Raw genomic sequence first — 19,570 nt, forward strand, 5'->3', positions numbered from 1 at the left:
AATAGTGATCATGCATATATGACCTCTGACCTCTGAGAAGGCCAGAAGCAGGCCAGAGAGGCCCTCAGAGCCCAGACAGCCGGCGGACATCACAGAGCCCGGATCCAAGCCGCCCCCCCAGGCAGACGCCCACGCTCCAGTCCAGAAACGGGGCAGAGGAAAGCCCTGGCCGGGGACCCCGGCAGTCCCGGGGCCCGGGCCCCGCGGAGCCACGACCGGCAGGACGCCGGACGCCCGGGGCGGGCAGGGCCGAGAGCCCAAGGCCCAAGAGCCCAGGAGCCAACCCCCCACCCAGGCGGAGGGCCATGACCCATCCGGGAGAACCAGCCCACACGGGCGACTACCCACCCCGGGCCAGTACACCCCCCAGCGCTCCGGCCACGCACCCCGAGATCCAGGGCATCACCCCCCCCCCCCCCCCCCCACACACACACACACACACACTCACACACACACACACACACACACACAGTCCATCCTACCCCAAACACACTCACATTCCCGCGTCATCCAACTGTCACATCCTGTGGGAGACATCCCCGGAAGGCAAGGGAACACCGAACCCCACATCCAGGACCCCCCGCCACCCACAACTGCCGCCCCCACCCCCCCACCCCACCGCCGCAGACAGGTATGCACCCCCCTGAGCCAGCAGCCCCCCAAACCACAGCTGCTCCAAACCCCCGGCCTGTGGGGAAAACAACAGCCCCCCCCCCCGCCCCACCCCCCACCAGAAGAAATCCGGAAACGGGGTCGCAGAAGACCCCATTGCCCTCCCCCCCCCCCCCGTCTCGTGAGTGTTGATGGAGTATATGTTGTTTGCGATTAAAATTGAGGGTCAGTAACCACACCGTGCCGCGAGTGAGGCCAAACGAGCAGTCTCATCTACCTGAACAGCCCCACCCCCGACACAGCGCGCCAAGACCCCCCGACGTGTGTGTTTGTATGTATTTGGTCGTGTTAGATGACTAAGTGCAATTAAGACTGAGAGGCGAGCCACTGAAGCGTGCAGTGATTGGGGCCACTTAGATGGCCCCTCCACCACACCCAACTTGATAAGCCCGCCTCCCAAAGCCCTACGTGTGTGTGCATGAGAGCGGGGGGAGAGGGGGGTCCGGGGATGCCGCAGCACCCCCGTCACTCAGGAGCCCCCCGATGAAGGACAGGGCCAGGAGCGCCACCCCCCCCCCCCCCCTCAGGACCAGGGCGGACAGCGACCATGGCCAGAGAGCCACCGACCCAAGAAGCACACACCCATCATGCATCAGGAGGAGTGAAGGTGAGGACAGACAGGGGGCAGCAGAAGGACCCAGACCCAGGGCCCACCGTCCCCGGGCCCACCGGGGCCCCCCCCACAGGACACCGCACTCTCTCATACATAGCTCCAATCGCCCACACATATACGCCCACACATATACACACACGTACAGACATACATACATACTTACAGATACACACCCTCACACACATACATACCCCGCTCACAGATACATACCCACACACACATACACACTTACACATACATAGTCACACACATACACATACATATCCAGATACACACCCACACACTCACATACACCTACATAAATACCCACACATACAAAAACATATATACATACTCACACATACACACCCACACACATATACACATACACGTACACGCACCTTCCCCAACCCCCTAACCCCCACAGCCCACCACCCCCCTATCTACCCCACCATCCACCCCGCCCTGTCCCCCACCACCCACCCACCTCCCCCGCCACCCCCCCACCCATCCACCCCACCCCCCTGTCCCCCACCACCACAACCACCCACCCCGATGCCCTGGATTCCGGGGCAGCAACCAGGCACCAGGGCGTGCACCGACCCAGGCCGCGGCAGCACGCCCGAGCCGACCGGCCCCCCCAGCCAGGTCGACCCCCTCACCCTCACGGAAGGAGAGAGCCCCCAGGCACCAGGGCCCAGGGCCCCCAGCCACACCCGCCCCAGGACACCCCGGCCGCCCGGACATGAACCGGCACCCGCCGACCCCGGCCCCCCGGGGCCCCCGCCCCACCGCCGCCAGACAGCCCCAACAACCGGCGGCCCCCCCACCCCCAATCCAAACCAAACACGAAGACAGCCCCCAGCGAAGCAGCCCAGATCCCGACCCCAAGACAGTGCCAACCACCTGCAGCCATCAGGCCCCCCCCACCAACAACCGACCCTCAAAGTGGAGAGGCCCTCATCTTCCCCTTACATTAAGTGATGGAGCTGATCACAGGGGACCAGAGGGAACCAGATTCAGCTGACTGATCCTCTGAACAGACAGACATCGTCTCCAAGCTGATATGATCTAATAGAAGATTCTTAAACTGCCCATTACTCAGATTATTTCTGGATTTCCAATTTACAAGGATAGTTTTCTTTGCGATGCACAAGATGGTGAGAACCATGTAGACAGAGTTTATCGACATGTTAATTTCACCCAGATCACCTAAAAGGCACAGTGTGGGAGTTGCAGGGATATTGCATGTGAACCATGTTGACAGGCCTTCACACACCTGAAGCCAGAACCTCTGCACTGGTGTGCAGGACCACAAGGCATGGAGGTAGTTGTCAGTCATGTTATCATTGCAATGTGAACAGATATCAGATTGTGATAGACCCATCTGGAACATCCTTCGTCCTGTGTAATGAATTCTATGCAGAATTTTGAATTGTATTAGTTGTATATTTGAATTCTTTGTCATTTTGAAAGTATTTAAACATATTTGTGACCACGCATTTTGGTCAAAGTTATTAGATAAGTCAGCCTCCCATTTTAAGGTCGGAAGGAAGATTTCATCTTCTACCTTTGATAATATTTTATATATCTTTGATAGCAACTTTGGGGAACTGAGATTTAAGAATTCTTCGACCCCGAGAGGTAGCTGTCCCTGCAATTGATTAAAGGTATACTTTTTGCCTATGATAGATTTAAGTTGATGATATTCTAAAAATGCTGTGCTGCTGATTCCATATTGTGAGATGAGAGTATTGAATGATAGAAAGTTGCCATTTTCAATGATATGTTCAAGCTGGCTGATTCCTTTATTTCTCCACTGAGTGAAGTTTATCATCTTTTTGTTTTGCAGGATGTCCGGGTTGTTCCAGATGGGTGTGAGTTTACACGGGATCAGAGAAGATTTGGTTAGCTTTAGAAAGTCCCACCAAGCCATTAAAGAAGAACTGATGTTGACACTTTTAAAACGTTTAAACATTCGGTTAAATCTTTCAACCACGCAGGCTTTTAGATCACTGGCTGTGGCATAATGTATGATGTTGTGTTTCCTCATCAGAATCTTGAAACTTTTGTTGAAAAATTCTCTTCCCGCATCAGTCTGTAGTTTTTCAGGCGTCTGGCTCTCGCGAAAGACGGATTCAAAAGCAGACACCACCTCAGCCGCAGTCTTCTTTCTCAAAGCTCGCACGTACGCTAATTTGGAAAACACATCGATGACTGTGAGTAAATAACTATACCCATCATTTTCATCCGCTAACGCTCGCATATCGCAAAGGTCTGCCTGAAATTGTTTGAGAGGTCTTGTAACAAAAACTCTGTTCCTTGGAAAATGTACCCGAGCCGGTTTATGCAGAGTATAGGAGTCTTGAGATGATAAAAAGTCTTTCACATCTTCCACCCTGACTTTCTTTCCCGTCTCATCTTGAACCGCTTTATGAAGCCGCTCTACCCCGCCAAAACTACCAGGATGACTCAGCTTGTAATATAACCTCTTCATGACACGTTTCTCCGCCATCTCAATTTAAATTCACCCCCCTCTAACCGTCTGTCTGGCTCCTACTCATCCCTTCAGATGTGTCAACACCTAACCCGTCGTAAAAACTTCAAAAGACCTCAGAAGGAAGGAAGTTTTGGGGGGGGGGGGGGGGGGGGGGTGGACAAATGCACAGTGGACAAATGGTACACAAATGGTGCACAAATGGCGAGGGGAGGGGTTTATTGGGGGGCCATAAATCTTTCGGTTTGACATATAATACTGTATTCTGTTTTTTAAGATCAAACAAATCTTCTTTGTTTCTCTGAGAAGATTTTCTGGCTGAAGGTAGAACTTTCAGGAAAAGAAGAGTTCTTCAGATTTCCCTCCAGCCTGTTCTTCCAGTGAATGTCTGCTTTTCACAGGTTTTATCCATTGCTCTGCTTGATGGAGTGAATTTTTAGTACACTTAACATGTTTTTCTGTAACTTCTCTTTTTATGAAAAACAAACAAACATATTTCTCCATTTCTCTAATTCTGATCACAAAATCAGTCCTTATTTCATTAAACATCATGATTATTTTCCATGTCATGATCAAACACATAAAAACAAACTTATCGAGGAGTGCTGTATTTTATTTTATTTTTTTTTACTTGCTGCATTTTCAGCTGGCTGCAGTCTGTCAGGAGTCTATTCGTTACCCCATCAGTAACTGTGACTGAAACGTCTTCTTAAGGCAGCATTAGTCTTTTTCTTTTTTCTCAAAGGCTTTCTTTGCCTTTTCATATAAAAATAAATATAAATATAAACTCCTACAATCATAGCAACCACTATTAATACTGCTTTAGCTATTACTGCTAATGTTGCTCCTGTTATTCCTAGTCCAAGCACGGCCATCACCCTTTCAAACACCTTCACAAAGACTTCTGCTTCAGAGATGAGCTTTGCAGCCTTTGTGAGTTCACTGAACAGGTCCTTGATGGCAGACCAGACTCCCATCCAAACCCCTGTGGAGATCCCGGTCAGGTCGATCAGATATTTGTAAATGCAACTTCCAATCTTCTCCAGTAAACTGTCTGGTGATGGCTTCTCCTGTGTCAGAACCAGAATCACAACGTCTCTATTGTTACTGTATGAGAACAACAACATGGAAAATGTGATCCTTTAAATGGGAGTCAAATCAACACAAAGACAGAATTTGCTTTTTGACCTTTTGGGATTTTCTTTCAAAATAAAGTGCCATTTAGACCAACTTAATACAATGTCTCCATCAAATAAAGTTTTCAAAATGAAAAAAAGACTGATTCTAGTTCTGTGAATAGTTGCAATGAAAAAAATCTTTGGATAAGTCTACATTAATAAATCTCAATGTGATCAACTCTGACTGTTCTAATGTTTACACTTGTTCACGGCACAAATTCCAACAACCTGATAAATTGTAGACAGAAAAATCTAGATTATCACCTAATTTAAAGTTCACAGACTGAGTTAATTAAACTTGATGATGAGACGAAGACTGACCTGACCAGCAGACTTACCTTGACAGTCAACATCAGACTATCTTCTCTTAGCTGTACGATGTGCTCGCTCCGCTGCAGCACCGCCTGTTGATCTAACACAGAAGTGGTCAGATTAGTCATTTCAAGAAAGACATGACGGCTAAATGGAATTATTTTCACTGGTTCAGCTCAAAGAACTTCACATGATCAGTCACATTCAGCCGTTCACACACTGGGAGCATCTCCACAGTTAGAGAACAGAGATTCAACCTCAGACATTCAGAATCCAAGATGACCCACTGTCATATAGTTCAAATGAAACACACCCTCTGCTTTCCAACAGTCACATCTTATGGCATTATTAGACAGGAGCCAGGAGAAGACAGGACTGTGTGTTGTACGCTGTGTGCTGTCTGTCGACTGGACCTGTCACTAACAGGAGTATCCCCGGAGAAAGCCTTCTCTCCATCATTCCACATGGTGTCAGAAGCTCTTTGAGATTTGGACTCTACATGGAAATGGTCAAGTTTCACCCTTTCAGGGAACATTACTTTCTATAACCCCACAGACTGGCCTGACTGGAAACAGCAGTTTGAGTGTTTCGGCTTCGCCATGAAGCTTGATCAGGACGATGGCCAAGTGCAGGTGAGCTGCCTCATTTACGCCATGGAGAACGAGGCGGAAAACAACTAGAAGTCATTCACGTTTGCCCAGAATGATGACAGCAATGACTTTGCCACTGTAGTGGGGAACTTTGATGAATCTGTATTTCCCATGGATGAACATTATCCATGAGCGTGCACGTTTTCATCAGCGAGCACAGTGACCAGGAGAGAGAGCAGTGTTTAATCTGAGCCTTGTACGATCTGTTGGAGCACTGTGAGCCCGGTACTTTGAGAGAGGAGAATATTCTGTGATCAATCTTCTCTGAGTCATGCTACTCCCTACCAGCAGGTGGCGCCCTGTTCCCATCACGGTGAGCGCTGAGCACTGAGCAAGGCAGCTCTGGCAGGAAACAGCTGAAAGTCATCTCCTCTCTGTGACCCACTGGTTTGACAAAACACAGTTTTTACATGTTAAAATTCAAACTATTATGTCAATGCATGATCAGTGAGTTTGTGGTGTCAGAAGAGACTTATGGGATGTGATTCATACAATTAACATTATTCTGTGTAAATTGGGTGTTTTTCAGCAACTTTTTGTCCCTTTTGTTCCCTGATGACAGAAGAAAGTCTGAAGTTTCTTTAGATGGGTTCAGTGTTCATGTCGTCCTAAAACTCAATATTCTGTGGGTCTTGATCGTTCAGTGAAAATGCTCCAGAGCTCTGGCAGAGTGGAGCTGTTTGCTCTGAACATGGCCGCCAGTCAGAGTTAATCACAGCTGTACAACTGATTATTGAATATTGGAGAAGGTTCAGGATTAATACGTTCTATTTCATCCAACCTGTTTTCAGACGTGTGCAATGAAATACATGAGTGTGTTCATGTTTGGATATCTGTCTATTTATGATGATACCTCCACCGTGTTTCACAGTATGTGTTTATTATAAGCTAGGAATCGATCCGGTTTGGTTCAATGCACAGAAAAGAGTGAGAAAGCCAGGATACTGACATTATTTATGCACTTCTAACATTTGGAATAATAAAAACTAACCAGCTGATAATGGTCACAAAATACACCAGATTTCTGAATTAAGGAAACTGTTTTTTGCAGGAAATCAGCACCAAGTGGAGATTATGACCAGACAGCAGGATTGCAAAAAGCTTTTTTAAAACATAATGAGAATATTAGACTATTTAAAGGCTTGGTTAACTATAAGTTCTCAGACATATTGTCATTGTCAGTTTGGCTTTCCAACCTTTTTTGTTTGTTTGTTTTTTTTAAATTACATATAAATGACATTTCGTTCAATTAAAAGTGACTCAGAAAAGTCAAAGGATGAAGGTGATTGTTTCCCAGAAGGCCTGCTGGACTCTCTACCTGTCCCGCTGGATCCTGGTCCCGCTCGGTCCGGTCTTCTGTTCTGGTCTTGATTCTGCTCCAGATCAGCCTCGGGCTCGTTCCGATCCTCCAGAAAAGCTTTTCACATGAATCACTTTCTGAGTTTCCTTCATAGCCTCAGGAAACCTTTCAGCTACTGTGTCGTTGCGAAACTGCTTGATATGATCAGAAAGAGTTTTTTTTAATGTGTTCAGGAAGCTGGAGCAGAAAAACAAACTGAAGACAAGGAGAGAAAAACAAATGAAATCCCAAAATACAAACCTGAGAAGAAGAACAGAGGAGGATGAAGAGAGGAGAATTACAACACAGAACAGTTAGATTTGGGAAATTTTATTCCTTTTTATTTATTTTATTCCTGTTTATTCCTGCAGCTTCAGATTCTCAGTCCGTCCAATCACAGCTCAGTAAAGTCAGATTAGTGATGGAGGAATGTCAAAAGAAGATGTTTATAAAGATGCAAAACTCTCATTTCAAGAAAGGATTTCAGGAGAAAACATGCTGGTCCTTTACTTTTTAACAGTTTTATCTATTGAAATGATTCCTCCATATGTATTTTAAAGGTGCATTAAGGAGTTTGCACGTTTTATGTGAAACAGCGCCCCCTGCAGGCCTTGGGCGTAAAGCAGCTTAGTGACAAACGTGTCTGTACGGGAGAGAGGAACTCCTTCCTCGCTCGTTTAGTAGCGCTCAAGTAAAATTTAGGTTTCTTTCACCTGGTGGAGTCTGTGTGGAGCTGTGGCAGTGCTAGAAGCCAGTCTGTTCTTACTTTCTGGAAGATCCTGCTCAGTTGTTGCTCACTAAGCATCTGGCGGAGTAATGGCGGACAAAACGAAACTTAACCAGCCGGAGCGCGCATTACGTCATTCCTTTCAAATTCTCCCGAAAAAATCTGGTGCCGTATGGAGGTAAATTTGTGTCTTTATTTTTCAATTAAAAAAAAAAGTTGCTCCAATCGCAAAACATGTTTTCAATCAGAAAAAAACTTCACTTCAATCAAAAAAAAAAAAAAAACATTTTCAATCAAAGAAAAAACTTGTTCAAACTAAAAAAATATATATATTTGATACCCCAAAAAACTGCATATAAACACGTTTTTTCTTTGATGGAAATTTTTTTTGGTTGAAAATACATTTTTTGGTTGAAGTCCTATTTTTGGATTTGAGCCATATTATGGGTAGGACATTTGTTTCTTTATTATTCAATCAAAGATATAACTTCAATCAAAAAAATGTTTTCAATCAAGCAAAAAAAAAAAAAAATGTTCGGAGTGTTTCGACTTTGTTTTGACTTTCAAACACCTTTTTTTCTGATTGAAGTGAAAAAGTTTTGAAGCTTCTTTTTTGAAACCTCTTTTTTGAAGCCTCTTTTTTGAAGCATGTTTTTTGATTGAATCATTTTGACACAAACGTCCCGCAGTGGGCGGAGCTTCTCTATTGGTCGGGCATGTTTGAGTGACAGGTGTCCACACCAATGACAAATCTCTCCAGAAGAAGCTGGAAGCTGGAAGCTAGCTGCTTGTTTGTGCGGGGAAGTCAGTTTCTATTTGCAGCTGTCGTCATGCTGTTGCATTGTGGGATTGTTCAGGTCTCGCTTGCGAGCTACTTTCCGATTCGCATTTTCTGAGTGCGGCATTATTTCTTCAAAACGGGAAGATCCTGTTGCGTGAAAGGCGAACACAATCGGTCACGTCGATGGCATGGGAGCAGGACAGACAACAATCTACGTTTTTTCCAGTTTCCCAAGTGGAAAAGAAGTTACGGAGAGCAGACTGAGGAAGAGGCGTCGGATGGCGTGGGTCGCAGCAGCGACATGAAAGAAGAACATCACTTTAGACTCCATATCTGACAACATGCTTGTTTGGTCTCGCCTTTTTCATAAAGGCAAGTAAGTGAGTTTATTAGTTTTTAAGCGATGCTACTGAAAATGCGGTTTCTTTGTGAATGAAGTTACGTTAGCGGTGAAGCTAGTTTGAAGCTGCCTCAGCAGCTGCGAGCCAACTTCACTTATAAACTCCGGTCAGAGGAGGAGGGCAGTAGAGATGGGATGATCACTTCATGCTAAATCTTTTTATTTTATTTCTTCATCTTAAATTTAAACGTTACGGAGGGAGTGACCTTAAAGATCCAGTCAGACCTGCTGTCCGAAAGACGACACGTCTTGTCAGTTCTGTCCTCACAGACAGATAAACACACTCCCTGGTACACCGCAACAAACAACAACACATCAGATCTGGGGCCTTACCTATAAAGCTTGCGGCGCACAAAACGAGCCCCAAACCTTGCGGTGCCGCCCCTCTGCGCCAAAGCAGGTACCTATATACATTTTGCGAAGGGAAAAAATGCGCGTGACTTTGCGGTCCTCACCGCCAACAAAATAGGTGCCGTACGGGACCGCACAATTCAGAAAAACTACGTGGAGACGACTAAGCAGAAGGAAACGGAATTGAAAAGCCTTTATTTGTCCCGCATGGGGAAACTGCAGGGCTGCAGCGGCAAGAAACGTAGAAAGAAAAGTAGAAAAATACAAAGCCCAACCATACAAGGAAAAGTTAAAGATAGTTTGTATGTAAAATTAGATATAATTGCATAACAGGAATATACTGACCGACACAACTAATTATTTAAGTTGAATTAAATATAACGGAAATAAATCGGAAGACACATTTAATTAAATAATAGATAGAAGCCGACAGATATAAATCAAACTTAATTTACACCAAGATCCAAGACAGATATAACGAAATAAATAACAGACATAAGTTCGATATAATTTAAATATACATTTAAGACAGACAGTGAGTGGTGATGAGCACATGAGGGGAGACACTTTGAGGAAGTCATGTTCAGTGGCTTTGGAATGTGTCCATCCTGTACCATCTCCTTTCTGCATCTTCTAAAGTAAACACAAAATAAATAGTTCACAGGGAGCAATCAAACACATCACATATAAACATGTACAATGTCTTTGTCTCTGCACTTACAAATACCGACTGTCCCTTGTATGACAATTTTTCTCATGATACACACTTCAAAGTGTTCACAATTAAATGGCAAATTGACACAAAAAATGTTTGCTATTTAGCCATGGCCATATCTGACGTCCGAACCCCGAATCATCCCGGGTTCACAGCCTCTATGCTGCAGCGCATTAAATCCTGCTGACTCCAGAGGCAAAACAATTTAGATAATGCCTGGACGCACAATCATATTGTGCAACCATTTCCACTACATTTTTATGTTAAGTTTTTTTTTTCCTTTTTTTTAAAAGGTGTTTCCGCAATGTTGAGACTATGAATTATGACAACTCACCTTCAAGTCGGACCACTTTTTTCACTTCAGCAGTAGTGCGCCCGATGGCTCTGACCACGTTGTGGTCACCTGCTCCCACTCAATATTTTTCCGTCTGTCCCTCCACTGCTGTGTCCTCCAGAGAGGACAGCAGACCGGCTCTCCACCTCACCAATAACGGCAGCAGCATCACCTCAGTCCTCCACAGCAGCAGATCCACCGCCTGCATGCGGCGCGTCTCACCTGCCGGCCACACTTGTGTTCTGCAGCGAGACGCTGATCGCCTTGAAAAGGAAAAGCTGCGTTGTTTTCTGCTGAATGTGCGATTAAATTGTAAATGCCATGATTATGCACACTTTTGCTCATTTGGCTGATCATAAAGTGTTTTCTATCGTTTTCGTTCGTTTCTTTATGTTTGGAATAAGATTTAAAATGTTGCTTTTTTTTTATTTGAATGCTTCAACACAACCCGCCCGAATGTCATTAAAATCTTAATTTTTCGACACTTCATCCGCCTGATCCGCGGTTATCTGCAGGCTCCGCGCGTGCGCCTCACCGTCTAATATACCCAAATTTCATTCATGAGTTCATTTGCATACCCATATATGGTGCCAAGGGGTGGAGTTGGGGCAGGATTGTGGGTGTGATCGGCCACGACACGTTCTCCGCAGGATTTGAAACCGTGACTTGGAAATTGCGAACAGCTGTGCGGCGCACTTTTTTTTGGCTCCCGAATTTTTTTTGCGGACAGAAGTTTGCGTTGCGTTCCCACGCACCATTATTGTCAGATTTTCCCGCAGGGTTTTATAGGTGAGGCCCCTGATCTCCTTCTGAAAACAAACATACAGTCATTGATTTGTTTGCTATAACTGATCAAACTAAATTTACAACACATCAAATCAAATCAAATTTTATTTCTAAAGCGCCTTCCAACTGCCAAACGGAGCACAAGGTGCTTAACAGAGTAAAACAAAATAAATAAGTAAAAACACTTTAAGAAACAAAGTACTAAAAGGGGCTAAACATCAAACGCTAAATGAAAAAGGTGCGTTTTCAGATGACATTTAAAAACATTAAGTGCAGTGATAGACTTTAAATGCAGAGGAAGAGAGTTCCAGAGCTTCGGGCCAAGAACAGCAAAAGAGCGGTCACCAAACTTTCTATATCTTGCCCTGGGGACAACCAAGGAGGTGTGGCTTAACGAGCGTAGAGTCCTGGCAGGTTGATAAATTTGCAACAGCTCTGAGATGTAAGGGGGGGCATACCCATTAGTAGCCATAAACACAAACACCAGAATCTTGTACTGGACTCGGAACCGCACCGGAAGCCAGTGGAGAGCTTGAAGGACCGGAGTCATGTGTGAGTATTTTGAGGAGTTGGAGATGAGACGAGCTGTTGCGTTCTGAACCAACTGAAGTTTATGGAGGAGTGAGAGATTCAGTCCAGCGTAAAGGGCGTTACAATAGTCAAGTCTTGAGCTGATGAGACCATGAGCGGCCTTCTCTAAATCTGCCCGAGACAAGAATGGCTTAACTCTGCTCAGAAGCCTTAGTTGGAAAAAGCCCGCCCTCACAACAGAACTGATCTGCTTTTCAAAGTTAAGTTCATTGTCAAAAATCACACCCAGATTCTTCACAGCAGAAGCAAATTGTGGGGTGGATGAACCAAAATCTGGGGAACTGTGGGTTGGGTCAGAACTGAAGTGGATATATTCAGTCTTTCCCCCATTCAAATGAAGGAAATTCTGTGACAACCAATGTTTGATGGTGTGGAGACAGTTATTGAGGGGATCTAACACAGAGCGATCATTATAGATAACTGGAAGATAAATCTGGAGATCGTCTGCATAAAAGTGAAATTGGATGTTGTGACTGGAGATAAGTCGACCAAGCGGTAGCATATATAATGAAAACAGAATGGGATCAAGAATAGAGCCTTGAGGCACTCCAGACGAGAGAGGAGCAACAGAAGACGCAAACTCATTTATATGTACCGTGAAAGATCTGCTTGAGAGATAAGAGGAAAACCACTTGAGAACCGCACCCTGCAGGCCTACAGTGTGTTGAAGTCTTGAAATGAGGATGGAATGATCCACGGTATCAAAGGCAGCGGTAAGATCTAATAACACCAAGACAACAGAACTTCTGTTGTCTAGAGCTGTCAATATATCATTATGGACCCTCAACAGCGCAGACTCGGTGCTATGTCTCGACCTGAAGCCTGATTGAAATTTGTCTGCAATACCATTAGAATTAAGGTGAGAGAGAAGCTGCAAAAAAACAAGCTTCTCCATCAGTTTGGACAAAAAAGGCAGGTGAGAGATAGGACGGAAGTTAGATAAGAGGGAGGGATCCAGACCGGGTTTTTTAAGCAATGGTTTTACGATGGTGTGCTTGAGAGCAGCTGGCACAATGCCCAAACTAAAACAGCTGTTTATGAAGGAAACAAGGCATGGGCCTAAGATGTCAACAGCTTCCTTCATAATATGAGTAGGGACAGTGTCTAGTGCACAAGTTGTAGACTTCAAACCCTGGACAGCTATTTTGAGGTCCTCAAGAGTAACAGGGTCAAAACTCTCAAACACACATTGTGCAACAGAAATGGATGTGAAGGCTGTAGGAACAGGTGTAATCGCTTGCCTAATAGACATAACTTTGTCCAAAAAATATTGCTTAAAAGCATTGCATTGGGGCAACAGTAGCTCAGTTGGTAGAGCAGGTCGTCTTATAACCGGAAGGTTGGCGGTTCGATCCCCGCTCCTGCAGGCGTAAAACTGGCGTGGTGTCCTTGGGCAAGACACTTCACCCACCTTGCCTAGTATGAAAGTTGTGAGAGTGAATGGTTGGTGGTGGTCGGAGGGGCCGATGGCGCAGATTGGCAGCCTCGCTTCCGTCAGTCTGCCCCAGGGCAGCTGTGGCTACAGTCGTAGCTTACCACCACTGAGTATGGTGTGAAAGGGTTGATGTGATATTGCAGTGTGAAGCGCTTTGGGCTCTGTCAAGCAGGGTAAAAAGCGCTATACAAGTGTAGTCCATTTACCATTGCAGGTTTGTTCAGAAACGTCGTTCAGAGCAACAGACACAGGGTTAATTACAGAATTAATGGTTTTGAACAGTACTCCAGGGCGGTGGCTATTGCTCCTGATGAGATTGGAGAGGTACTGCCTTTTAGAATCCCCTACTGCCCTCTGAAAGGCGGTGAGGCTGTCCCTAAAAATGTCCAGTGACACCTGTAACCTGTCTTTCTTCCATTTGCGTTCCGCTTGTCTGCACCGACGCCTCAGGGCGTCACAGTAGTCACAGTCTTAAAAGGTGCTACAGAGTCCAGGATCTGGGAGCAGGTGGAGTGGAAGGCGGAAAGGAAGCGGTCTGGACATAAAGGAGATGTCAGTTCAGGAGCAGAGCAAAGGCCAGATGCAGAAAAGGCAGCCGAAAAGTCCTTTACAGCAGATGAGGTAAAGATGCGGCGGCGTTGGGGGGCAGTTGGCGTGGGCGCAGGTTTGGCAGATGCCAAACTGTATAAGAGAGTGATCGGTGATAGGAAGAGCTGACAACTCACAGATTGATACTGTGATCCCCCGAGAGATAATTAAGTCCAATGTATGACCTAACCTGTGAGTGGGACCAGATATAGACTGTGTGAGATCCAGAGAGTTTAGGAGAGATTTAAAGTTATTGGCCAACTCATCTGAGGAGCAGCAGACATGGATGTTAAAGTCCCCACAGATTAGGATGTTATCAAACTTTGGCATAAACTCTGCTAGAAACTCGGAAAACTCACTCAGGAAATCCTTTTTCAGTTTAGGTGGCCGATAAATGACAGCACACAGAATGGGACAGGGCAGAGTCAATACAAACATTTGGAGCTCAAAGCTGGAGTGCCCCCTGGTGGACAGTTGGCGGCAGTTCAAGGACTGCTTGTATACGGTGGCTATCCCTCCAGCCCTTCCCGTTTGTCTCGGGGAGTTTAGGAACAGGTAGCCGGAGGGGAGGAGCTCCGAGAACAGACTGACATCACCTGGTGGCAGCCACGTTTCCACGAGGAAGAAGAAATCCAGATTGCGGGAGGAGATGATATCATTGAAGACAAACGTTTTCTTGTTGATCGATCACATCTTAGAGGAGAACACAGCCAGCTTCAGCAGCAGCAAAATATGTCAGATGATGTTACAGCCTGAGAAACAATCAACACAACAACAAATCCATCTTCACCTGTCTGTATTTACAGTCCTTGTAACTATGTGCAATGTCATGCAAGAATCCAGTGTTTACTAGCTTTCTCAACTAAACCTAACCAGTGTTTGCAGGTCAACCAGCCTATGAAATGATGGAGACTGATCCAGACTGGACACCTTCCCTACATCTGGACACACATCAGTCACACCGACCAATGAGGCGCTCTGCAAGGCGACGTTGGTGGGAGCAGCTAGGGAAAGTGTCACCGCAAGCACCAGAGACGGGAGTCCACCGGGATGCAGAGACTGGAGAGCTGCAGACCGAGGAGGGGACCTCGGAGCCTGGACAGAATCACAGAGTGAGGATGAGACACCTGATGCTGAGGAAGACATCAGTCAGCTGGTTACAGAAGATGACACACACATACACACAACACCAGTCAGGATGCCACACAGACTGACTGTGACCTCTGTGAGTTGTTGTTGTGACATGTGCGGAGGTCAAACTCCCAGCATTAAAGGCTGCTGTCAGTCAGCAGCCAGAGATGTGGAGGAAACCAGGAAAATGGCACGTTTGAGGATTCATGTTGAAAGGGTCACTGGAAATACCCGTCAGGAATATAGAATCTTGTCAGGCAAGGGCGGACTGGCCATCGGGAGCACCGGGAGGTTTCCCGGTGGGCCGCTGCCTCAGTGGGCCGGTCGGACCACGAGAAAAAAAAAAAAGTCTGACGCGACACCGCCAACAGCGCTATGGTCCGCTCCACAAGGAGGCTGGGCTGTCAGCTGGACAGCTCCTGATGCCATAGGCTGGTTTACCTGGGATTGCTGCTGATAGCCAATCACATTTCATCCCTGCGTCACCTGTCAATCACACACAGCCGAGACGGACATCTGACGGCAACTTTGGATGGATGCAAGAATGCACAAAATATGGAGAAAAACAAAACAAAACAAAACGAAAAGGTGGCGCTGAGAAGCTCAGGGACAAAAAGAGAAAATCCCTTCATGACTGGCAAGTAAGTTATGTTTGGTACTTGTTGATGCTTTGATGAAAATGTATTTGGTTAAAGTGAGATAATTCAGCACAGCGACATTTCCTGTAGATGTGAACCTGGCTGTGCTGTTGCTAATTATGATGGGATGGGGTCTTTCACCTTTGTAGCCACGTTGTCGTCTGGTTGAAATTAACCTGTTCTTATCAATTAATTGACTGTAATACTAAATGACCATAAATTAATGAATTGTTTACTTGTCTGTACAAGTTCGCTATCAGAATAATTCCATGATACCATCCCAGAATTTATTATTTTTTTTCTTTTTTATGTAAAATACCTACTGATGATGATGCGTGATGATGATGATTGGTAAACTAGCATAATTAATAATATTAATCTCTTATCTAGATTAAATATAACCCAGATGTGGACAGAGAAGTGAATCCCAGACTTGTTATGGTAAGGCTGATGACAATAATGCTTGTTTGCCCAACCATAACCCACATGCACTAATATCAAATGCTGTTGACAGTAAACCACTAAAACTGCTCTAACAATTCACACTGACAATCATTTTTGTAGTCTGATGTCCCTGCTGCTGACACAGAAGGCCAAGGACAAGAAGTCAGGTTCCCCCCATCAGTTTATTGTTTCACAAGGCCAAAGCCAGAGACTTAGACGTCTTCCTCCATTTTCACCACAAGCAGAAGGCAGACAGCCCTGTAGTGCAGAGGCCATTTTGTTTGATGGAACAAACCAGAAATGACTGACATATAATGAACAAACCAAAACACTCTTCTGCTTTCTTTGCATGGCTTATGGTAATGTTGAGATAGCAGCTCCTTTATCACTGACGTGACCACCTTCACCCACGAACACCTGAGAGTCGATGAGTATGACAGACAGCAAGTATGCAAGAGGCGACAAGTTTTGGAGCGCATCATGGATGTGATCAAGCTCATCGGCAAAAGGGGTTTGAGTCACAGTGGAAAGCAGGCAGAAGCAGCACACACCTTAGATGATGAGACTATTGATCATGGCTGTTTTTTAGAGATCATTCTTTTACTTGGAAAATATGATGTCTGTCTCAAGGAACACCTCACTCTCAATATAGAAAAAAACAAACAAATCCATCAGTCTGACTCTGGATCAAGAGGAGGTAGAGGTTCCCTTGTCACTTTCCTATCAAACAACCATCAACTACATCATCACCACTATCCAATAGCCTACTATATGAAGGTCACCATCGGCACCGAAATCCGGGAATATTTCTATTCACATTGCGTGTGACTTAGCTACTTACCAATCTTTAAATTAGTGAATGACTTATTGTTACAGACTCTTGAACTAACATTTACAATATGGAACTATTAGTTTTAACCCAGGTTTCAGGATGGGATGATGTGTTATTATAGCTAATGTCATGTTTTGTCTCTCACCCATATAGGCTGGCATGTGTTCCAGAGGGGACCCGGAGAGGACTGTGATCCACATTGTGGATGGTTGTAAACATTTTAACACAACTGACTAACAAAGGTTAAGGTATAAATAACTATAAGTTTTTATATTGTATTATTGTGTATAGTTGTTTGTATAATAGCTGCACAGTTTTTATTTTATATAAAGGATAAGTTATCACGCTGTTTGTATAGTTGCTTGCTGTGTAGTTTATGTATCTATAATATATATATAGAAATAATATTTACATCTATATTGTTCATCTATTTTTAAATAAAACAAACTTTGTGAAATGAACTTATTGTTGTAATTAAGTTGCCCTCTAGTGGTTTACTCATGGTATAGACAGGTGGTGTCACTAACAGACTGGCAAATAGGTAAGCTAAATTCTATTGTACCAACATGCTATAAAATCATAATATAGCTACAGTTAATTTACAGTAACCTACTTAAAGCTTAAGGTTAATTATTATTATACGATTGTGGTCCAAATTGGTTCTTTTTTCAGCGAGGAACTCAGGAACATGAAACTTGTGTTGCTGGCTGGTTGGTTGCCACACTACGCATGAAGTGGGCCAGTCTGTCCATGTCTCCCGGGCCACTTTTACCCCCCAGTCCGCCCCTGTTGTCAGGGACCATACCCAGACACATGATTCTTCCATGTGAAGGTGAAGAAGTCACACTGCTGGATAAGATTCTAAATGCGTGCTGTGCCCTGACAAACCACCGCCCATCAGTAGTGTAGTGACCTGGACAGTGAGCACAGGCCGGATGTAATATATCTGTATGTAGTCAGACCAGTAAAAGCCCTGAAGTTTTTTTTCCTCAATATTTGTGGAAGCGCATGTTTTTATTTCTGACATACAATAATAAAGCTTGTCACTGACACTTTGAGTCTTTTTGAGTTCCTGCTTTTTGTTAGCACATATGTGGTACAATGACCGAGCAATAAACCCCTTTTTGGAAATTCGCATGCACAGTTCGTGATCCAGCATTAAAGAAAACCAAGGCAGTGATGGCAAAATATATTATGTTTATTTTAGAATTTTGCTGAAGTGTAACAATTTAGATAAAATATTTTGATAAGCACCATAGCCCAAATAATCAAAAAAAGTAAACATGGGATTCAGAAATTAAACAAATTGAATACACACAAAATTAATAAAGAAACTCCAAATCAAACAATTAATGGCAAACCAAAAAGAATTCCAAAACCCATATCTTCTTCTATCTTTAAAGTGCTGTAGTGCTTAAAGTGCTTAAGATGTTAAAGTGCTTTGAGTCTGTGCACAATGTGCAAATGGGCAAAGGGTAAAGTGCTTTTAGTTTGAGGTAGATGTTAAAATACTAAACACTAAACCACAAAACCCAAAAGCAATCCCTTCATTAACTCAAAGAAAACACTAAACACTACAGAATTAAGACAGGCTATCAGTGCTAAGGGGGACAGGGGAATTAATTTATTAGAGATATCTTCTTTAAAACAATAGTTACTTTAAGACAGTACAGGAATTAGAGAGCTTAATGAAATCATATTTAGAGCTTAAAGAACAGCAGCGGCCAACTATAAACAGAAGAATGTTTATGAAAAACCAGCCGATTGCCTAAACATCCGTGTTTTTGTAGATTTAATAAGCAAACTTAAGTTCAGCTCGACACAACCGCACCCTGCACCCGAGCTCTCAAACGCCGAACCTAACCCACCGGTGGTCGATCAGCTGATTAAGTAGCGTGAAGAGAGGGAGGGGACCGGGTGGTGCGTTCAAGGCCCCTCCGCTCACAGAACACTTCAATCACCCACTCGGTTACACATAAGTAACGACTGTTGGTTCTGATAATTAACTGTGCTCCTCATTAGTAATTACTTCTTGATCATTTAGTGAAGAGAAATGGTCAGTATGGGAAAAAGTACTGAAATGACAAGTGAGACATTTTCTTTTTTCTGGAATTTATTGTATTTCACACACTCAGCAGCAGCAACACACTCAGCAGCAGCAACACAGTAATATATGAAAAAACAACAGTAAGAACGATATGCATGGCAGCTAACATCAATGGAGCACGTCATGGTCACATAATGTGTGGTAAATGTGTCCAACATCAGTAAAACAACATTAGAGGAACAATGACTGCAGATCCATCAGTCCCGGTCACCGGTGCATGCTGCAGACCAGCAGCTCACATGGAGCAGAACACGGGCAGATCCTGCACCCAGCCACTGCTGAAATGTCCGTGAGCTTCCAGAGATTTATAATTTCGGAACTGCTCACACAGGCAGGCGCTGACACCGTAAGCCAAGTAGTTTGTGGATCCATCACCAAAGTCAGAGGCAGCAATGCGGCGTCGGAGCTCCACTACACCCTGAAATAGAAACTGACTTCCCCGCACACACCAGCAGCTAGCTTCCAGCTTC

General features: G+C 44.7%; 4 protein-coding genes across 7 annotated transcripts in view; all 4 read right to left on the reverse strand.

The window, feature by feature from the left end:
- The window catches only part of LOC115408404 (GTPase IMAP family member 7-like), a 693,369-nt gene that overhangs the window by 319,539 nt on the left and 354,260 nt on the right, over positions 1–19,570 (reverse strand). The gene's annotated exons all lie outside the window — the stretch shown is intronic.
- LOC115408325 (uncharacterized) overlaps positions 1–19,570 on the reverse strand; it is a 354,329-nt gene that overhangs the window by 140,259 nt on the left and 194,500 nt on the right. The gene's annotated exons all lie outside the window — the stretch shown is intronic.
- Positions 1–19,570, reverse strand: part of LOC115408431 (GTPase IMAP family member 7-like) — a 182,691-nt gene that overhangs the window by 31,838 nt on the left and 131,283 nt on the right. The window lies entirely within an intron of this gene.
- LOC115408482 (GTPase IMAP family member 7-like) overlaps positions 1–19,570 on the reverse strand; it is a 57,891-nt gene that overhangs the window by 9,325 nt on the left and 28,996 nt on the right. The window contains exons 4-5 of one of the 3 annotated variants that reach the window (XM_030119286.1): positions 5,278–5,351; positions 4,606–4,831 (exon numbers count right to left, since the gene is read on the reverse strand). The exons of 1 other annotated variant lie outside the window; for it this stretch is intronic. In XM_030119286.1, the coding sequence (XP_029975146.1) occupies positions 4,606–4,831; positions 5,278–5,351 (300 nt within the window). The remainder of the gene's footprint in view (positions 1–4,605; positions 4,832–5,277; positions 5,352–19,570) is intronic. One more of the 3 variants, XM_030119296.1, reaches the window with a different exon arrangement.

The sequence above is a fragment of the Salarias fasciatus genome, chromosome 3 (genome assembly GCF_902148845.1).
Source record: "Salarias fasciatus chromosome 3, fSalaFa1.1, whole genome shotgun sequence".
Classification (NCBI taxonomy): domain Eukaryota; kingdom Metazoa; phylum Chordata; class Actinopteri; order Blenniiformes; family Blenniidae; genus Salarias; species Salarias fasciatus.